This window comes from Etheostoma spectabile, chromosome 8 (genome assembly GCF_008692095.1).
Source record: "Etheostoma spectabile isolate EspeVRDwgs_2016 chromosome 8, UIUC_Espe_1.0, whole genome shotgun sequence".
NCBI classification, from domain to species: domain Eukaryota; kingdom Metazoa; phylum Chordata; class Actinopteri; order Perciformes; family Percidae; genus Etheostoma; species Etheostoma spectabile.
This window is the reverse complement of record NC_045740.1, coordinates 35,864,639-35,884,839: the sequence shown is the minus strand read 5'-3', so window position 1 is coordinate 35,884,839 and position 20,201 is coordinate 35,864,639. Positions and strand designations below refer to the sequence as shown.

Here is a 20,201-nt window from a genome sequence, read left to right as displayed (position 1 = left end):
AATAGAGCCCTTATATGTCCCTCAAGTGCACACTGATGTCCTAAAACACTTGTTGGCATTGTGTCATTGTGTGGCCTGGGGAGGGCTCACTTATAATTCATTCAGAGCTTTTCTTCACAAACCAGCTAGTTGAAAGCCACACTCCACCATGATGGTGCACTACTGAACCAACTAACATGAAATAGGTTGTACATCACTTAAGGGAAGGCAAACAGTAGTTCTTTCTGCACTGACGGCACGTGTCGCTGGTGTGTTGGAGCTGCTGGTCGGGAATGTTACTTCACCTTCGTGTTAAACCCAACGTCATCGACACCTCTGGACCACGACAGCTGAGCTTTTACGGTGTGGCGAAGACTAGAGCCCGACCGATAAAGGATTATTAAGGCCGATAATGATAAAAAATATTTGGTTATTTAAAAATCTGATATGGCGATATATTTAAATCCAGAAACGCGTTACAAAACATAAACACATTCCCTAACATTAGTTATTTGTAGTTATTTATGAGTTCTCACTAAAATTAATATGATAATTTGTTTTATTGTCACAACAGAACAGAGGAAGATCAAAATATAGTTCTGATAAATAAAATTTATAAAAATACAAACTTAAGATATGAAACTTAAAGTCCTTTGAACAAAAACACATTAACAGAAAAAAGAAAAAAATTCAGTGTTGCCTACAGGGCCGTTGTTGAGCGCCCTCTGGTGGACAGACTACGCAACGCCAATGCTAATAATAACATGGTTGACAGTCCGTTTTAATTTTTTTAATATTCATTTATCAGAATCATTTATTTGTTATGATAAATGATTCTGATGAATGAATATTTAAAAAAATAAATTGGGATGATAGAAATAGATCGGAAAATGCTTAATATCGGCCCGCCGATTTATCGGTCGGGCTCTAGCGAAGAACCCGCTGCTTACTTTTTTGCTCTGTTGTGCTACTGGGGAAGAGGATTGCCAAACGTTGCCCCCCCCCCCCCGCAAAAAAGAGTGCCACAGACGTGATGAACAGCGAACACCACCATAGATCAAAGAAGGTGGCTGATGTCAGAGATGGGAGCTGAGGACTTGTTTGTTTGGACTCTGTCCCTTTGCTTTCCAAAAAAAACCAGCACAATACAGCTTGTCCAATATTACTCTGCATATAGACCATTCTAATACACCGTGATAGCTTTTGTTGTTAAACACTTCTCAGGGAGGGCTGAGGCTGCCCTGGGCTCGGGCAGCAGACAAGCACGCAACCGTCTCTGCACATCAGCGTCCCGGGAGAGAACGAGGGGGGGTGGAATTAAAGGGAGAAGACAGCTAGACAGAGAGAAACAAACAGAAACCAGGGAGTGAAATAGAGTGAGTTGGAGGGCTGAGAGTGACTAAGATGCCCTTTCTGGGGAGTAAACAAACCAGCTAGCCTTCTCGTCATCCAGCCAATCCCTCAACGCGACAGCACACCACAGCAGAGTAGCTCCAAGCATTCGGCCGGGGCCGGGGCCGGGGCCCCGCTCCATTCAAGCAACGCCGAGTTGATCTTAGCTTTACTTGGAAACGGAGGCTCATAAACCAATGATGAGAGAAACATGAATCTCTGTGCAATTGATTGCAATCCAATAGGAATTCTCAGCAATAAATACTGATCAACCCTTTTCATTTCTGTTGTATGGCAACGTTTGAGGTGAAACATTAACTTATGTTTAAGGGAGGTGGACAATCTATTATTTGATTCAACAGCTATCTGACGGTCTTCCATTTTTCTGAGACATTAAGTTATTGCAGGACTGTACAATTGCATTGCATTTGACGGCGGTTCATTTTTTTCTGATCATAAAGTGACACAACCACCAAAACCTTTTCTTTGGTTCTAGTGAATAGAAGACAGGAAAGTCCAAGTCCCCACAGACAGTTGAGGACAGTTTGAGCAACAGCTCAACTCCCGTATTACCACTTGAAACTTAAAACTGTTTATGAATACGTTATGCACTGGACAGCACCTGTCAAAGCAACAACAATAAAATAAAACGAGGCTAACTGTCACTTGCAACACAAATTTGTAAAACTACATTGACACAAAAGATTTGGCTGGCTTACGTGGTCTTAAAAAAAGGTCTTGGCCTGGGCTGCCTTGTGTGTGTGGGGGTCGTAAAGCAACTTTAGTGCCAGACACAATAAATTGACCTTTAATAGAGCGGGATTCTTACTGACACACAGAGAGCCAACAGAAGTCGTCTTCACTGTAACACAAACAAGGTTAAGAGCCCTTTCCCAGGCAGACAGCGAGACTTTCTGCTTAGCGGACTACTGAAAGCACTGAAAACCACTGTGAATGATTGCAAAGCTAGAAATAAAGACCGGAAAGTCAGACTCCCATCCTGGCCTAGACCCACAGAACCCAGTGACAGCGTCGGTTAGTTTCTATTCTCGAGCAGGTGACTGCTTTGAGAGGATGTCTGCTCATCTGTCACAGCTTATTACATATACAGCCTATCAGCACCGCATCTGCGGAAACAGCCACCTGGGCTGAGACTGTGTGCAATGGTGTGTGCAGATGTGTGTGTGTGCGTGGAAATAAGGCGGCGGGGTTGCACGAGGACAGGGTTGCAGTGTGCAAAGTCCTCACTGGGAAGACCTACATACAAGCAGGGCTAGTACTGTAGAGATAACGGTTGATATCCAAATAGAGATTTCTGAGACCAATTTATTGACATTTTCTTAATGCCATTTTGGAGAATTTGTGTGAAAGACATGCTTTCTGTAGACCGTTTCACTGCTGTCAATCTGCCACTGCATGTCCCGTCATATATGGTTTATATATATATATATATATATATATATATAATATATATATATATATATATATATATATATAAGTGTTTTTTTCCACACTGCAAACTAGCATTTCAACATGTAAACGCAGGAGGCTGTTGCATAATTTAATCATACTACAGGTTATCGCCATCAGTTAATTAAATTTTTTGATCTTGACAATTACACTTTTTAGCTGCAATCAGGGACACAATCCTACATTCAACAGCAAATTAATCCTGAATCCGAAACAAAATGATATGCAGTCGTATCGTAGGCCTTTTGATGGTTTTTTGTTCTCCAAGGATACAACCTCTCTCTCATTTGATGGAAAGTTCCATGCACATCTATGCGTTAGAAATGCTCCAATGGCCTTTCATAGATGAGGGGGGAAATGAAAGAAACGGTTATTACAGCAACCCTGGGTGCCAGATGTGAACATGCCCACTTCACTCTACTCTATTAATATGATCAAACCACTGTGACAGGAAATAATCTCAGACTATTTGGATGGTTTGGTTTGAGGCCGAGGAATTGTCTTTATAATGTGGTGTTCCCTTCATCCTTTCAAACTTAAAATACATAATCTTGCCATACTCACATTTGACATGACAAGTGTCTTTCTTTGAAGATTATTTTTTGGGCTTTTCTGACAGGACAGTTAGGTGAGAAAGGGGGGGGGGGGGGGGGGGGGGGGGGGGGGGGAGACATGCAGGAAATTGTCACAGGTCCTCTGCGTCGAGGCATAAACCTCTTAGTACGTGCGCGCCTGCTCTACCACTGAGCCAACCTGAGCATGTCAACTTGAGTTTTGAAGTTACGAGCGAGTCACAAAATAGTTCCCACTACCACAAACAATGAGAGAACGCCACCCGTAAATAGCTCCTGTGGGACATCGCAACACACTTCTTTTTGGGTGTGAGCCACAGGGAACGTGACAGACGTCACGCACTGTAGAGGAAGTTCAGCCCGGGACTGAATTCCCCTTCTCTATCTGCCATCAGACCAATCACCTGACGAGGTCTTCACTTTCGTTATTGCTGTCAACTGCCGCTAGTTCTGGCCTGGTTCAGAGGCATTCACACCTCATGGTTCTCCAAATAATATGCCATCTGATCAAACTTGCATTTGGTGTTATTTAGTGCCAGTACAACAGTGGTGGAATATAAGGAAGTACAAATACTTAGTATAATAATTATTGTACTTAGGTACAGCTTTTTCACACACCTGTACTTAAGTAGAATCAATAGTGCATACTTTTGACTTTTACTTTGTTACATTTTGCAGCATTTATCTATACTTTCAACAACGTTACGTTACAGTTTCTGATCAGTTCCGTTCCCCCCCCCCCCCCCCCCCCCCCCAGCCAAACTGTCTTCCTGACTGCCACACGTTTGCAGTCCAGTTTATGAACACCGATCCGATACCACATAATAAAGCCCTAAAGGAAATCTAGGTTAAAGTAGTTTATTTATAATGACTGCTTGATATCAAAAGAAAGTTCACATTGTTTGTGTTTATTCATGTTTCACAAAGAGTTTAACTTGACCCAGACTGACAAAGACAGAAATTTTACCACATCCATACAGGGATAGTAGTATACAGCTGTTAAAAACGTATGAAATATATGACACACTGGTATCAGATCAGTACTCGGTATCGGCCGATACGCAAGTTCAAGTATCGGAGTCGGTATAGGGAAGCAAAAAAATGGTATTGGACCATCTCTAGCCAAGACCCGCCTTTCAATAGCATTTATTCTCCCGGCGCCTTCTGCTCCCGGTACTACCACTGCACCCGTTCCTGCTGCTGCTCCCGATACTCTGCTTGGTCATGTGTGAAGCATCCATTCATATAGGGGTAATATACGACCCGTATATATTTCTCTTAAAAACACTCCCGGTCTTCCTCAGCTGTGAAGCCACGTAGCCTGTGTCCTCGCTAGGTAAACGTGTGCAGCATTCACTGTCCTGTGGGAAATAATGCAAAGTCGACCTTCATGCACATCCCATTGATCGATAAGCAGAGTTATAATTCAGAATGTAAACTGGGCCACAGATGGTAAGCACAATTATATTAACCTAAAACTAACTTATTTAAAATGCCCCAACCCATACAGTTTTTTTTTTTATTATTATGATTAGTAGAATAAAGACATTTAGAGAATAAATCATTATGCAAGTACTTTTACTACTAAAAGTAGATTCAAAATCAGGTACTTTTTACTTTTCCTTAAGCAGGGCTGTCATTGTGGTACTTTTACTAAAGTAAACAGGTCTATTTGTACTTTTACACCACTGCAATACAATAAGCCAGGTTTCATCACGGGTAAATATGCGATTTCAATGCCTTAATTTGGAAGAAGAAATTATTTCTCTCGACAAAACAAACGTCAAACACATCAGTGTTTAATGTCATCTGTCAAGAACTTTCGCAAAAATGCCAAAATAGTCTAGATACAAATTGAGCAGAATTGGGATTTACATCTGGAAACCTCTGATCAAAAAATAATTATACATATGTAAGATTCTTACAAGAACTTAGTATTAGGGCTGCACCGTATGAGGAAAAAAATACATTATGCAATAATGCTGTTGAATATTGTGATAAAGATATTACTTGAAATAAAAAACAAACAGATGAAGTGTGCTCACTTCTGCATTTCTACTGCTTTGAAACAAATTCCTTGTTGAATTGAAAACGTTCAACATTTGAACAAATTGAACATTGAATTGAACATAAAAGGCTCCACTAAAAAAAGAATGACATATTTCAGAGTGTTTTCTACTGAGATTCTCTTTCAACTAACACAAAACAAATCTGTCTTTTGCGATATGGCGCAGCCTTTCGTGATGTGTATATTGTGCCATGTATTGTGCATCCCTATTTTAGTATCCAGCCCTAGTCATACAGAAGTTTTCTTTTGTTCCAGAAAAACATGTTCAAAACAAAGACTGCCCTCTGAAATCCCAGAACCTGACAAAAACAATAATCATGCTTAAAACTTGCTACCCACAAAATTAGAGAGGCTACACCAAGCAAGTGCTTTTTTACTGGAATCCTTCGTACTATCACGTGCATTATTCAGATGATGTGGGATAATGGTGCGCTGCCTATATTACATTAAGTCACAGGTGATGCAGCGCGAGCTAAGTGTACATTAAATCCGACTCCGGCTCAGGTCTGGCAGCTCCACTCAGCTGCTGTAGTTTCCATTCTCTTGCTCTTCGTTCAGCATTACCGATCCGACACTCAAAAGCGGGGGGATTAAACATCTGTCAAATCCTGCCTATTTTCCCCCAGCGGGAAAAGACACATTTAAGCGTCTCGCACCTCTCCAGCGATTTAAAGTCCTGTCAGATTCTGAATCTGGACCGATGAGGTCGTTCAGCTCTGAAATAATACTCTGTCCAAAATAAATACAGTACACTAGAATGCACTTTGTAAACACAACTTGGCTTGCATTTTAAAGGCAAGCACTCAATAGAATTGAAGTGATATGAACAAACAGATAAATGTATTTGTTACGATAAAACAGATGTTTTCTTTTGGGGACGTCATTTGAAATTGGGAAAAATTAGAAGTTGGAAAAAAGAATATTGCAATATGTTTAAAAACGCAAAAATATCGTATGGTGGCGTAAGTATCGTGATATCGTATCGGGAGGCGTCTGGTGATTCCCACCTCTAACTGTGTGTGTGTGAGACCCAAATACAATGAAATCTCAATTCCCACCCCTAGTAAGCACATGGGGGATACACACCAATAGAGCTGGGCGATATGGAGAAAATCAAATATCAAACACCAAATACCTCGATGTCGATATTGTGGCTAGGGTTGCAAATTGGTGCTTTCACAAAATATGCACACAATGACATTTTTCATTCATGCAACCCCCCCACCCCCAGTGGCCTTTCAAAGTTAGCATTTTGAAGCCTTAATTACAGCGCCACCATGTGGCCGATGGGTTCATATTTCTATAGAAGCACATGCACACCATTTCCAGTTATTCCTTCAAGTTTCCTGTTTCTAGCTCAAAAGGAATTTGAACCGGTGCAGCAGACAACAAATAATATCAATAATAATAATAATAAATAAATCAGACAAACATGGAATGGTTCTACCACTTCACGGTTTGAACTCTAATAATCACAATGTCGCCACAATAGGGCGCCCTCTGGTGGACAAACTTTACAACGGCAACACTCGTAACATGTTTGACCATCTGTTTTTTTATTTAATTTTTTAATTATTTATTTATGAATGAATGTTTTTGAAGAAAAAAAAAAATCAATACTGATAGTTCTGGAAATGCCTAATATGGGTTGATAATATCGACAGGGCTCTACCACTCGCTTCCGATGCATTCAGCTCCCATACACACCTCGTCCCTGCATATATGAACAGTAGACAATGTGTGGCTTTGGCATGAGGGTAAAGACAAATTGTCAGCATGCAGAAACGCCAGCGAGCACAGGCAGGCTGTGGCCTTCTCTTCTACTCCAATGTGTTTTTTTGCTTTCTTCACCTTCTCGAACACCAAGGCGTAACTGGGTGTTGCTTTGGAATTGCTGACAAATCACTACGCAAACTAGTTTAGGTATGACAGCACCAACTGTTGGGCAAAGAAGTATCCTTATTTCACAAGGAAGAGGAGGTTAAGACTTTTCAACAACATGTAAAGGAACTGATGCAACTGGAGACAAGTCAATGCAAGAACAAGTTACCAAAACCAGGAAAAGCAATGTCATAAGGAGAAGGGAATTTGAGAAAAATAAAGAATGCTCTCAGAGTGAACACCACCTCTACCAAAAGTGCACAATTCTTTTGGTTGCAACTTCTCAAAGTGTTCGCATAATGTGTTCAATTATGTCAGTCTGTGTGAAATAGTCCATGCATAAAAATACCAAAAAACACATGATAACTTTTTTTAAAGAACATCCATCTACCAAGATTGGAAGAAATGTGTGAGCTAAAGAAATGGTGGACAATGTGTGTGGGGCAAATATGAGTGAGACAAAGATAGATAGATACGTGTGAACAAGGCAGTGCCAGGGAAATTATTTTTGCTCATATGCCTCACAGTTCAGGAGTTATGAGTGAGAATGTCAACAGCTTTATAAGGGGCAATAATGTGGTGTCGTCTGCACCCAAAATCCAAAACAATTGTTGCCTAACTACCTTTGATATTACACTGAAGTTTTTAAAGGTCCCATGGCATAAAATGTGACTTTATGGAAGTTTTTTAACATTAATATGAGTTCCCCCAGCCTGCCTATGACCCCCAAGTGGCTAGAAATGGGAAAACAAAAGCTCAGATGGGCCGATCTGGAATCTTGCTCCTTATGAGGTCATAAGGGGCAAGGTTACCTACCCTCTCTCTGTTTTGACGGCCCAGAGAATTTGGCCCACCCATGAGAGAGAGACATCAAGGCTTTCAAACAAGCAAAGTGGCAGTTGGTCAACCCCCCCCCCCCCCCCCCTCTTCCTCAAAAGCTACACACTCAGAAATGGCAAGGCCTAAGGAAAGCTCATTGTGGGACTGGCTCTAGTGGCTTATATTCTGCACTAAGACTGAATTTTAAGAAAGAGACTTCAGAAACAGTATTAAGGAACCACTTAGGTCTATGTAAAATACTTCAGATACAGTATTAAGGAATCACTAAGGTCTATGTAAAAGAGACTTCAGATACAGTATTAGGGGACCACTAAGGTCTATATAAAAGCATCCAAAGAGCAGCATGTCCTGGGACCTTTAAAGTATTTTCCACAGATATCCAACCAACCGACAGACAGACACTAGCTGGATCACAAGTAATAGTTCGTCAACACTGATAGTCTGGTTGTACTCTGATTGGGGGTTTGCAGGGACTGCATTGTTATCTTTTAGCCCAAATGTTACCATGTTAAGAAACACCCCTGATAGCATGCCTTCACCCTTCCTCAGCCCTGATCCGCATACAAAGTGCTGTGGCCAGGCAGCCAACCTATTAACCAGTCAGCAAAAACAAACATCTCATACAGCGACACACCTTACTGTGCAAGTCCAAACCTTTTCGGCTATGCCAAAGAACCTGATGTTCCCCCGTTTTGGAAAGACATCTGATCCCACTGTGTTCCACAATTAAGCCTTGATATTGAGTCTTACCCATGTGCATGAAAATGTGTTCTTATAGAAGAAAAGAAACGCATCTTGGACTGTGATTTCACAACCTCTACTTTACTTACAGGCAAATATGACCCACGTTCTGACCAGACAGCCCAGTGCCTTTACGTTTGCATGGCAAATGCATTACGCAAGTCAACACATCTAAGTTCTTCAATAACAAGCTGAGATTATCACACTGATGTCCTCGATCAATCCTGATGAACATGGCCTTGATGTTGGCTGCAAAGCATGTGTCAGACTGAGACAGGTGCATCTCATGTAGAGATGTTCGCCTCCAATATTGCCTAAAATGCTAGTATCGGAGAGTACTGGAGTTTTTGCACCGATCCAATACCACGTAACAAAGCCCTAAAGAAAATCTACGTTAAAGTAGTTTATTTATTTCTTTTTGCATTATAACTGACTGGCAAACTGGATGTTAAAAGAACCTGACCCAGACCGACAACAAAGATAGAAATCGTATCACATCCATACAGTGATAGTAGCATACAGCTGTTAAATCCTAATAAAATATATGACACACTGATATCGGATCAGTACTCGGTATCGGAAGATACGCAAGTTCAGGTGTCGGAATTGGTATAGGGAAGCACAAAATGGTATTGGACCATCTCTTATCTCATCCAGTGGTAGTACTGAACACCAGCTCTCACCCAAGCCGATGACTCAATCCGTCTCAAGCCAAAAACAAAAGTGACAAATCAACATTATAGACTTCTGTTAGGTGTCTTCTGCATCATCAGTTTAAAAAAACATCTGCATAACATCTTAAACACCTGTACTGTGCATCTCACCTTGATATCTGTTGTATTTCAGTTAAATTAGTCACTGCAATTAACCAACGTCTGCGTATTTAATGTTTATTTATCATTCGACAAGGTCTTTTCTCTAAAGTATGAGAGCTCTACTATCCTCTATCAATGAGTCTCTGTTGTGTCCCAAAGGTTGCACAAACATTAGTAGGCTAACGTTAAGTTAGCATGACTGCTAACAGGTCCTGTGAGAGCGGCCAGCGCACCTTGCACTGGAAATAAATTAAAAACCGGGCATATAGCCGCGTTAGCAAGACCGACAGACTGCTAACGTTAGCCCTCTTGCTGTGTTAATCATTCCTATAAATAGGTTCCCTGTACAGCAAACTGGCGTCTACAGAGATATTCTCACAACCTAATCTGGGCGCTGCCACCGTTGGCAAGATAGCTGCAGGCCATAGAGATGCCCCAAAATACCGCCTGGCCCTGGGTCACAGTAGGCTGGTTCACCGTTACAGGATGAGACCGTTGCCAGCTTTGCTATCAAGCTAGCATCGCAGAGCTAAGCTAAGCTAGGCAAAATGCTACCCGCTTGCGGCTGTATTAATGTGTCAAAGTGGAAACGTATCAGTAGTCAACACGACAGTGCACCTGTCTAATGCTGACTGTGCTGGTGTCGACTACTGGGGGGTGAATTTGCAGCCAGCATCAGAAAGACTGCGCAGTTGACCTGACAGAGGAGAGAGTAAGCTGGCTAGGCACGTTAGCTAGCTGTCTGTAAGTTACTCACCCCATTAACCAGTCCATGGTGCCGTCTGTAGCTAGCTTAGCTAACGTTAGCTGGCAGGGGATGAATCCACCAGGAGCTGGAGGCGACCCCCTAGTTTATCCGGCCACCACCCTCGCTGCCCTGGCTGCCTGGTCCCCGAGTCCCGTCGCTGTCCCCGGGGCCCGTCCCAGCTGCTGGATCCTAGCCGGTGAAAATACAAACTTTGAGCGTTTGTCCTTATTTTGATCCTCAGCTGGCTCGGATCATGAAGTGGCAGTAACACAGTCAGATCTTAGCTGGTAGCGGGAGTGCAGGCATTGAGTGACTTTGACCTACGAAGGCGAGCGGAGGAGAGCAGGGCAGCGGTGTGCGGTGTCCAGTGTGCAGTGGCGCCGAGCGAGGCTTGTCTGTTGGGATGCCGCTGGTCAACTCGGTAACCTCTGTCATGAAGCCTTGTATGGCTACCGTGCTAGCTGACAGCCTGAACCTCCACTGGAGCTGCTGCTTTCTGAGCGAAGTCTAAAATCGGAGTCCGGAAGTAAACACAGACCCGACCCACTCTGTCTCTCAGTGCGTAAAATGCGTGTCACGCAAGGCTGAATGATGTATGCAATGTGAGCGAGTTAGAAAAAGGTAATGTCTGTTTTTTTTGGGACTGTCCACGCATTTGCAGACATAGACTACTTAAGAGTTACACTTTAATGGGAAGATGGTCCAATCTTCTGTTTAATTCTTATAACACGTTATTCTAGGGCAGTGGTTCCCAACCTCTGGGTCGGAAACCCTCAAGGGACCCAATAAATTATAGGTGTATGATTGCAGGGCTAAAGCTGACAGAACGTGCAGAAATTTTGAGATTTAAATTAGACAAACAAATCTGAGAAGAAAAAAAGCACTGCATATGGCACATATGGCAACACGAAATCTATGTGATGAGGAGAGGAGTCACAAGTAGCCTAGATTTTATTTTAAAGGGTCAGGAACCAATGTTTTATGAAAACCTGATCACCATTGGGTTAAAACTTAAGAGGACAAGCTCTTCCAGTATAATGAATTGTCTCATGGACCTAGAAATGAATACGTTGGTGCTGTCAGTCTAGACCGAGCTTGACCAACCAGACAATGCAGGCAAATGATCCGGGGCCACAGACCCCCGGGGGCCACAAATGTCACTGGGGTTCTGGTAATTTGATCAACAGCAAATGTGTTAGCAAATTTGCACCACAAAAGTGCAATATACCAAAGGCAGGTCCGGCAGTATAAACTATAATAATGAGCTTAAATATTTTAATTTGTATGGCGCTCACGTTATACATGTATGCCCATCCTTAAATAAAGTTGTAATCAGCCCATGCATTACCACAAACTATACGACATACCAAAAGCTTGGGGTCAGATAGTATAACTCCAGCCTCTTACATAGCCTACTGAGGTCTAAGTGTCTGTAGGCATAATTAAGCTGTCACTTGCAGTCTGCTATGTGCCACTGTTCTGATGAGAATCTGAGACAACATGATGCACAAAGTTTAGTAGGTTGGGAGTCAGCATTTTTTGCATCAGGTCCCACCAGATAATCTGTCCATGTCTTTGCCTTTAGTGAGCCTCCTGTGGTTTTCATAAGGGTAACATATGGAATAAAACCCAGAGAAATGGCATTGGAGCCCATACATTTCACTAAGAAAGCCTTCATGTGCACTGACCCTTCACTGTAAATCTGTGCAGGCAGGGCAGTTACAGTAATGGCCGCGATGTATCACTGACTAAACTATTATATACTATCAGCCACACTGCTCTGCTTGTTCTACATCGACTGTCCGGAGGCACAAGAGGCTGTTTTATGTCCTCACCCACTTGAGAGGTTTTAGTTAACTGATTGCAATGTTACAAAGCAACGCACCGAATCCTCAATCTCAGCAATTGGCAATTTTTCTTGATAAAGGACTTAAAGGTCCCATGGCATGAAATTTGCCTTGCCATTCAACACTCTGTTAGGTTGGGCAAGAAGACATTTGATCAGCTATATTTCAGTAATCCAAAGAGCTAACACATGTCCTCCCTCACTGATCCCGCAGTTTTTAATGCCACTAATTATCAGCCACTCAAAATTGTTATAAAACAGGTAATTAATTGATCAAGGTAAGTTTGATTGTCAATAATTTGATAACTGATTCATCCTTTAAAGGTCCCATGACATGGTGCACTTTGGATTCTTTTATATAGACCTTAGTGGTCCCCTAATACTGTATCTGAAGTATCTTTATATAGACCTTAGTGGTCCCCTAATACTGTATCTGAAGTCTCTTTTATATAGACCTTAATGGTCCCCTAATACTGTATCTGAAGTCTCTTTTATATAGACCTTAATGGTCCCCTAATACTGTATCTGAAGTCTCTTTTATATAGACCTTAGTGGTCCCCTAATACTGTATCTGAAGTCTCTTTTATATAGACCTTAGTGGTTCCCTAATACTGTATCTGAAGTCTCTTTTATATAGACCTTAGTGGTTCCTAATACTGTATCTAAAGTCTCTTTTAAATAGACCTTAGTGGTCCCCTTATACTGTATCTGAAGTCTCTTTTATATAGACCTTAGTGGTCCCTTAATACTGTATCTGAAGTCTCTTTTATATAGACCTTAGTGGTCCCCTAATACTGTATCTGAAGTCTCTTTTATATAGACCTTAGTGGTCCCTAATACTGTATCTAAAGTCTCTTTTAAATAGACCTTAGTGGTCCCCTTATACTGTATCTGAAGTCTCTTTTATATAGACCTTAGTGGTCCCCTAATACTGTATCTGAAGTCTCTTTTATATAGACCTTAGTGGTCCCCTAATACTGTATATGAAGTCTCTTTTATATAGACCTTAGTGGTCCCCTAATACTGTATCTGAAGTCTCTTTTATATAGACCTTAGTGGTCCCCTAATGCTGTATCTGAAGTCTCTTTTATATAGACCTTAGTGGTCCCTAATACTGTATCTGAAGTCTCTTTTATATAGACCTTAGTGGTCCCCTAATACTGTATATGAAGTCTCTTTTATATAGACCTTAGTGGTCCCTAATACTGTATATGAAGTCTCTTTTATGTAGACCTTAGTGGTCCCCTAATGCTGTATCTGAAGTCTCTTTTCCAAAATTCAGTCTTGGTGCAGAATTACAGCCACTGGAGCCAGTCCCACAATGAGCTTTCCTTAGTATGTGTCCCTAGTCCCTAGCTTTTGCCCCTTATGACCTCAAAAGTGGCAATATTCCAGATTGGCCCATCTGAGCTTTCATTTTCTCAAAGGCAAAAACCCGGACACTTGAATGGACACTTGACTCATGAAGTGAAGTTTTCGTACCATGGGACCTTTAAGTCATCATCAAGAAAAAATGCCAACTGCTGAGATTGAGGATGCTGTGCGTTGTTTTGTATCATTGCAATTAAAAAATGTTGAAGTATTGGAATGACGGTTGAATAAAACAAGACATATGAAGTAGCAGTGAGTATGGAGGAATATGGAAACATAATTGACAGATGAATGAAATCGATAATGAAAGCCATTGTTAGTTACAGAGAATCGTGATATATATAAATATATATATATATAGATAGATAGATAGATAGATAGATAGATAGATAGATAGATAGATAGATGTATATAGTATATATATATAGTACATCTGTATTTGCAACTCAGAAAATACAAACTGTGATTTATAACTACACAGTGGTATTTGTCTTTTCTTTTTTTTCTCTGGTGTTCTATTTTGGTACAGGAATATCTAGTTACATATTTCATAACTGACCATTATTTTAGGTTTTAATAGATCTTTCCCTTCTTCAATTCCCTCCTCTCTTTCACTCATTTTCCCCTTTAGGAACACCATCCGTCAGACGGATGCAGTTTACAAAGATGCAATCAATATGTACTTAGCCCTGCAAAAATGACTGGTCTCCTCTCTTCCTGTCTGTCTCTCTCTAAAAGACCATTAGAGCGAGACGTGGACGTCATTTTCTGTCTCACCCTCTTCCTCCCTAGTTCCTCCTCCTTTCCCTTTCTCTTCCATTCCTCTACGCAGCATCCTCCGGCTTCTATAAATAACAGTAGCCTACAGGTGACAGAGAGGGCATTCAGAACAGGAGCCCTGTTAACAGGAGGCAGAGCCACACGATTGGCTCGTTGACACTCCAGCGCCCCGCTGCCATCCAATCGGTTCGCTGAGAGGCGGAGTTACAACGATGATTGACAGGACGCCCGTGGAACCTGATGTAATGCTGTTGACAGCCACACGGGGGCGGTGTGGGATGTTTTGTTGACAGCAGGTCTGTGCAGACATTACACAGCATTAACTTAGCATCAACTCTAGTACTTAACCCTTGGTGTTGTCTTCCTGTCAAAATTGAAAATCAACACTTTTTAATCGATTCATTTTTTGTTAAGTTTTTGTCCCTTTTTCAACACTTTTTTTCAACGTTTGTCACTTTTTTGACATTTTTAACCCTACGTAGCACTAACTTATTAACTTTAGTTTTACAGTTATTTTTGGAATTTATTGTCAATAAACCTCATTTATAGGAAATCATACCTAATGTTTGATTTAGAAAAGCAGAAATTAGGAATTATTGAGATTAAAATTAAAGGAGTGGATGTTGATGGATAATCACAGACTGGAATATGTCAACTTTTACTCAATACTATTTCAAAAACACTTCCATTTGTTTTCGCCTGATGCTATAAAATTGAATAAGACACCCCAAAATGAATGAAAGTAGAGATGTGTACTTGCCAAAGTAATGTAATGTTGTGTGGAATCCGTCATGCTATTTTGGGTAGTTAAAAAAACATTGATATAGGAAAACGGGTCAATTTGACCCGAGGACAACATGAGGTTATAACGTTCAGCTGGTCCAGGATCTGTGGTATGAGTTGTCTTCCACTCAAAATGGAGAGAGTCCCCGAGATGCGAGGTGAGACCTTAGGTCAGCTCTGGTGATAGACTAATAATAACAATGTTTATTGATCCCCAGTGGGGAAATTACAATTTACACTCTGGTTGTTAATAATCACTAAACACAGGCCTGAAATACACACATGCTCAGGACCTATTCATGCACAAATGGAGAATTGTCAGAGTGAGTGGGCTGTCAGCTGGACCAGTGCCCTGAGCGGTTGGGGGGGGGGGTACGGTGCCTTGCTCAAGAGCACTTGGCAGTGCCCAGGAGGTGAAGTGGCATCTCTCCAGCTACCGATCCACACTCCGTACTTTGGTCTGTACAAGGACTTAAACCGACGACCCTCCGGTTACAGAAATAATAATTGAGGGGTTGGTTCATCCAAATTTTAACCAACATATTTTTGCTTAGTATCTACAGTACAGGCCCTTCAAAGTTTAAAGAAAGGCTTAAAATGGTCAAACCATTTATTAAAATACATTCGCATATTTACAGCTTCATAACGTCTATGTTTGGTCAGAAATTTTTTATTTGAGAAAAACAAAAGGGGACAATACATATTAATGAACATTTTCACAAATGTAAATATGCCAGATTGTAGCCTTAGGCTAATTTCCATCTGCAGACCCCCTGGCAGGTTGATGGTACACAAAAAATAATAAATGCATACAAATACACTACACACAGGCTATATACAGAGAAACAAGGACAAAAACACTGATCACATCATGTCAGAACAGACAGTCACAAGAAGAATGGAGAACAAAGGACATATAGAGACAAAAAAAAAAAAATCGACTATATTACACAAACCACAATTTTGCACATGCCCTGTCTAACCTGATATTGCACTGACCCATATAACACCACCCTATATTGCACTGACCCACATTTTTAATAATGCAGTAACTCTGTTTTACGTCTGATATATAAAAATTCACTAAACATGATCACAAGTTTGTGTGTCCCTCAGCCACACTTTTAAACGACTCCTAAAAATAGGAAGACTTGTGCTTTCCCTCACTGATAGTGGAATACTATTCCAGAAGCTCACTCCCTGATATGACAGAAATGGATTTTGACAGCATGATATTTCTTTTTTAGCAAGTAAGTAAGTGATTAAAATGAAAGTAAGTAAAGTGTAGCCCTGCAGCAAAGCGTTAGGTTTCCAGAAAGGCCTGTCCCCGCCAGAGTACAGTGGAGGTCAATGCAATTTAATTTGCGGTACTCAAAGCATCTTTTATAAAATAATTCAAATTACTATTACTACTTTATAATCTTCATCAGCCACAGAGCTAACGGTTTCCATCAGAACGACTTTCTACATATGAGCCAATGACCTACAAAAACTCTACATTAAAACCATTTAAAGGTTAATCTGGGATTACTGGAATGAAAGCAGATATCTCAGAGACTGATATTGTAAAACCTGAGCTTTGTGTGCCTTGCTCATGAGCAGGTGCAATGACCTGACCTACATGTCTCTTTACAATTTTTAAACTAGGATTCATAGTCTCTCTTGTAGCCCGTTTGCACGGCAGACATTTTAATATGTCACAGCAGAAGAAGCACAGGTGGAAATAATAAAAAATGAATGATGGCTTCAGTTTCAGGGTCCTGGCTTTGCGCTCACACTGTCCTCGCTTACTAGGAATAGAACAGAGCCATTGTTACAGCCTATTGCTCTTGGCAGTTTTAGTCTCCTCCGACCTCTCCATTAACCCTTCACCCACTGTTTATGACACCCTCCCATTACCAAATGCATGACAGCATAGCGGCATGACTACATTGACCTATGCTCAGTCTGCAGTGACCTAAGACCAGCCCAGCGAACTATGTTTACCTCTCACAAGGACTCGATCCGCAGTGGGATTTCAGAGCTGGTGCCAGAGATGTGCTCTGTGGGAAAACGAGCTGGGCTCTGGTCGGGTGCTCGACTGAGTTGGCCAATGTCACTTCCTGAAATCCATCCACCTGTCAATACTGAGCCATCCGGGGGTCGATACGTTCCCATTTCAAATCATCACAGTCGGTGCAGTGCGTGAGAGAGATCTACGTCAATTCCTCACATTTACTGTGTTCAAATTAGGTGATTTAGGTGTTGATTGGCAGTGTTTGTTTGGTTATGGATTGCAGATTAGAGACTGTACCTTACATACAGGAGGCATGGGGAGAGCAACATATTACACCTTTCAGACTGATATGATTGCAATGCATTACAATAGGCATAAATTAGAGACATTATCAATGTTTTAATCACACCTGTGCTTTTCATGGATTACCAAAATGAAAATCTTGTAATGACAACGCAGTATTTCAATTTCGCTATTATTGATGTAGAGCGGGAAAGCATCCAACAGACCACTTCACTGTCATATATTATTCACATATTACATTGGAGCTCAGTGGAGAAGTTGGTGGTTCAATCCCTGGCCCTGCAATTCCATCTCTAAGTGTCCTTGGGCACTGAACCTCGATCAGGTGGGGATGTGTGTGAGTGTGTATCTGATGAGCAGGTGACACCTTGTACAGCAGCCTCAGCCACAGTGTCGGAATGTGTGTGAAGGGTGAATGGTTCCTATACTGTGCAAAATTAGTTGTTAAGACTTGAAAAAAGCTATATAAGAACAATCCATTTACATTGCACTTACATGTCTAAATATGTCCTAGTTTATTTGACTGTTAAAGGGCAAGGAACCTTGACATATATTTTTAGTTAACAAGGATCCGGGCTGTTGCCCAGCAATGAAATTCCATTGAAAAGGTCCATTGGCTTTTTTGACCTCATTGTAGAAAAGCACAGGTGTTATAATGACCTTGACGACAGTTGCGTTGCATTCAAGTGTCCGTTTGAGCCCGGCAGCAGCTTTATGAAAAGGTCTATAGATTAGTAGGGAAGTCATCTGTACGTGAACATTTTTTTTCTACATGAGCTTCAGTGTTTGTATGGAGAGTGACTCACAACCATGCTGCGTGTTGCAATATGGTGACACACAGACACAGACACACTCCTCACACACTAGGAATGTCTTATGTTGAATGATAAGATAGGAAAAAAACGACCTTACCAGATTTTTCCTTTGTATGTGTCTCTTTTTAGAATGAGAAAGCTTTGTGCGCGCGCGCACGCACACACACACACACACACACACACACACACACACACACACACACACACACACACACACACACACACACACACACATACCTATAGATCAGCTCTGTGCTGCCAGGGTGAGTGAGGTACTGGCTGCCCCATGACTGATATGATTTATTCATAGCTGGCAGTCGTAACTTAAAAAGCCATTAGGAGGCATTAAAATGGAGACACCTCACATTACTCTTGCATGAATAATACATGTTCAAGAGATTCAATGAGGGGTGTGTACCCATTAGTGTTTGTGTGTTTACATATTTTACACAGTAACTCGATGTGACATTCGTTTTTGTAGCTTTTAAGGACAATTGTTGACAATTGACAATTGACAATTGTCCTTACTAAAACTGAAACTATGCGTGGATTGGAAGAGCTTGATTCCAGAAAAAGTTCCTACCCACATTATTTTTTTTTTTAAATGCTCAAGATCAGCACGTTACCTAAATAAGTGTGATATGATGATGATAATAAACTCCCAATTAGACATGATGTCTGTTCAAAAATAAAGGAGGTGCATTCACCTAAGTGGCTTCTTGCACACAGGCAGATGTGTGTGTGTGTGTGTGTGTGTGTGTGTGTGTGTGTGTGTGTGTGTGTGTGTGTGTTTGTGTCATAGACATGTTTACTGTTAAAGTCTGATGTCATCACTAATGGATTCATTATATCAGTTTCTCAATGATGATCACACAATATAAGGTGATGGTAATGGCCACTTGGCTTTGCGTAGTCGGCACCGCCAAGTCTGTGTCGATTCAGTTCATAATGTGTGTGTGTTTGTTCTCGTGCTTGTGTCATTGCTGGCTCCACACCGACGGCTGATGTCTTGGTGCGTGAGTCAGTCCCCGCCACATTATTACTCATGTCTGCAGACCTGCCTGGCTCCAGCGCTCCCATCCTAGAAAGAAGGCGAGAGGTGGAGGAAAGAAAGGGGGATCGATTAGAAACTCCAGATGGAGATTCGGTGTCGTAGTGTGAAAGATGGGGAGCTTGTGGGTGAAGGAGGGAGAAGAAGGGAGCAATGCAACACATTTAAGAAGAGGAGAGAAGTGAAAGCAGAAGGATGGCACTGCGCAAAAAAACAAAGTGGTGCATGCACAGGCTTGTCTCTAGTGCATCAAACCCAAATCAACCATAGAGAAATCTACAGAACAGTCAATGCATCCTGTTTTAATGCAATAACCTTTCCATGGACACAATGATACAGCCCCCCCCCACCCCTCAGATTGCAGAATTACAGCCAGTAGAGCCAGTACCACAATGAGCTGTCCTTAGTATGTGCCATTTCTGAGTCTGTAGCTTTTGAAGAGAAGGGGGGGGGGGGGGGGCAAGGTGGAGGCCGGGGGTGTGGCCTTGACCAACTGCCACTTTGCTTGTTTGAAAGTCATGATGTCTCTCTCTCATGGGTGGGCCAAATTCTCTGGCCGGGCAAAGCACAGAAAGGAAGTAACCTTGCCCCTTATGACATCATAAGGGGCAAGATTCCAGATCGGCCCATCTGAGCTTTCATTTTCTCAAAGGCAGAGCAAGATACCCAGGGCTCGGTTTACACCTATCGCCATTTCTAGCCACTGGGGGACCACAGGGAGGCTGGGGGAACTCATTTTGATGTGAAAAA

The 20,201-nt window shown here is 41.6% G+C and overlaps 1 protein-coding gene across 1 annotated transcript in view; it reads right to left on the bottom strand.

Annotated features, from left to right (window-relative positions):
- mob2a (MOB kinase activator 2a) overlaps window positions 1–11,033 on the bottom strand; it is an 82,111-nt gene extending 71,078 nt beyond the window's left edge. Inside the window, exon 1 of the mRNA XM_032522521.1 lies at window positions 10,516–11,033. Within this exon, the coding sequence (XP_032378412.1) occupies window positions 10,516–10,532 (17 nt within the window). The 5' untranslated portion in view covers window positions 10,533–11,033. The remainder of the gene's footprint in view (window positions 1–10,515) is intronic.
- Between the last annotated feature and the right edge of the window lie 9,168 nt (window positions 11,034–20,201).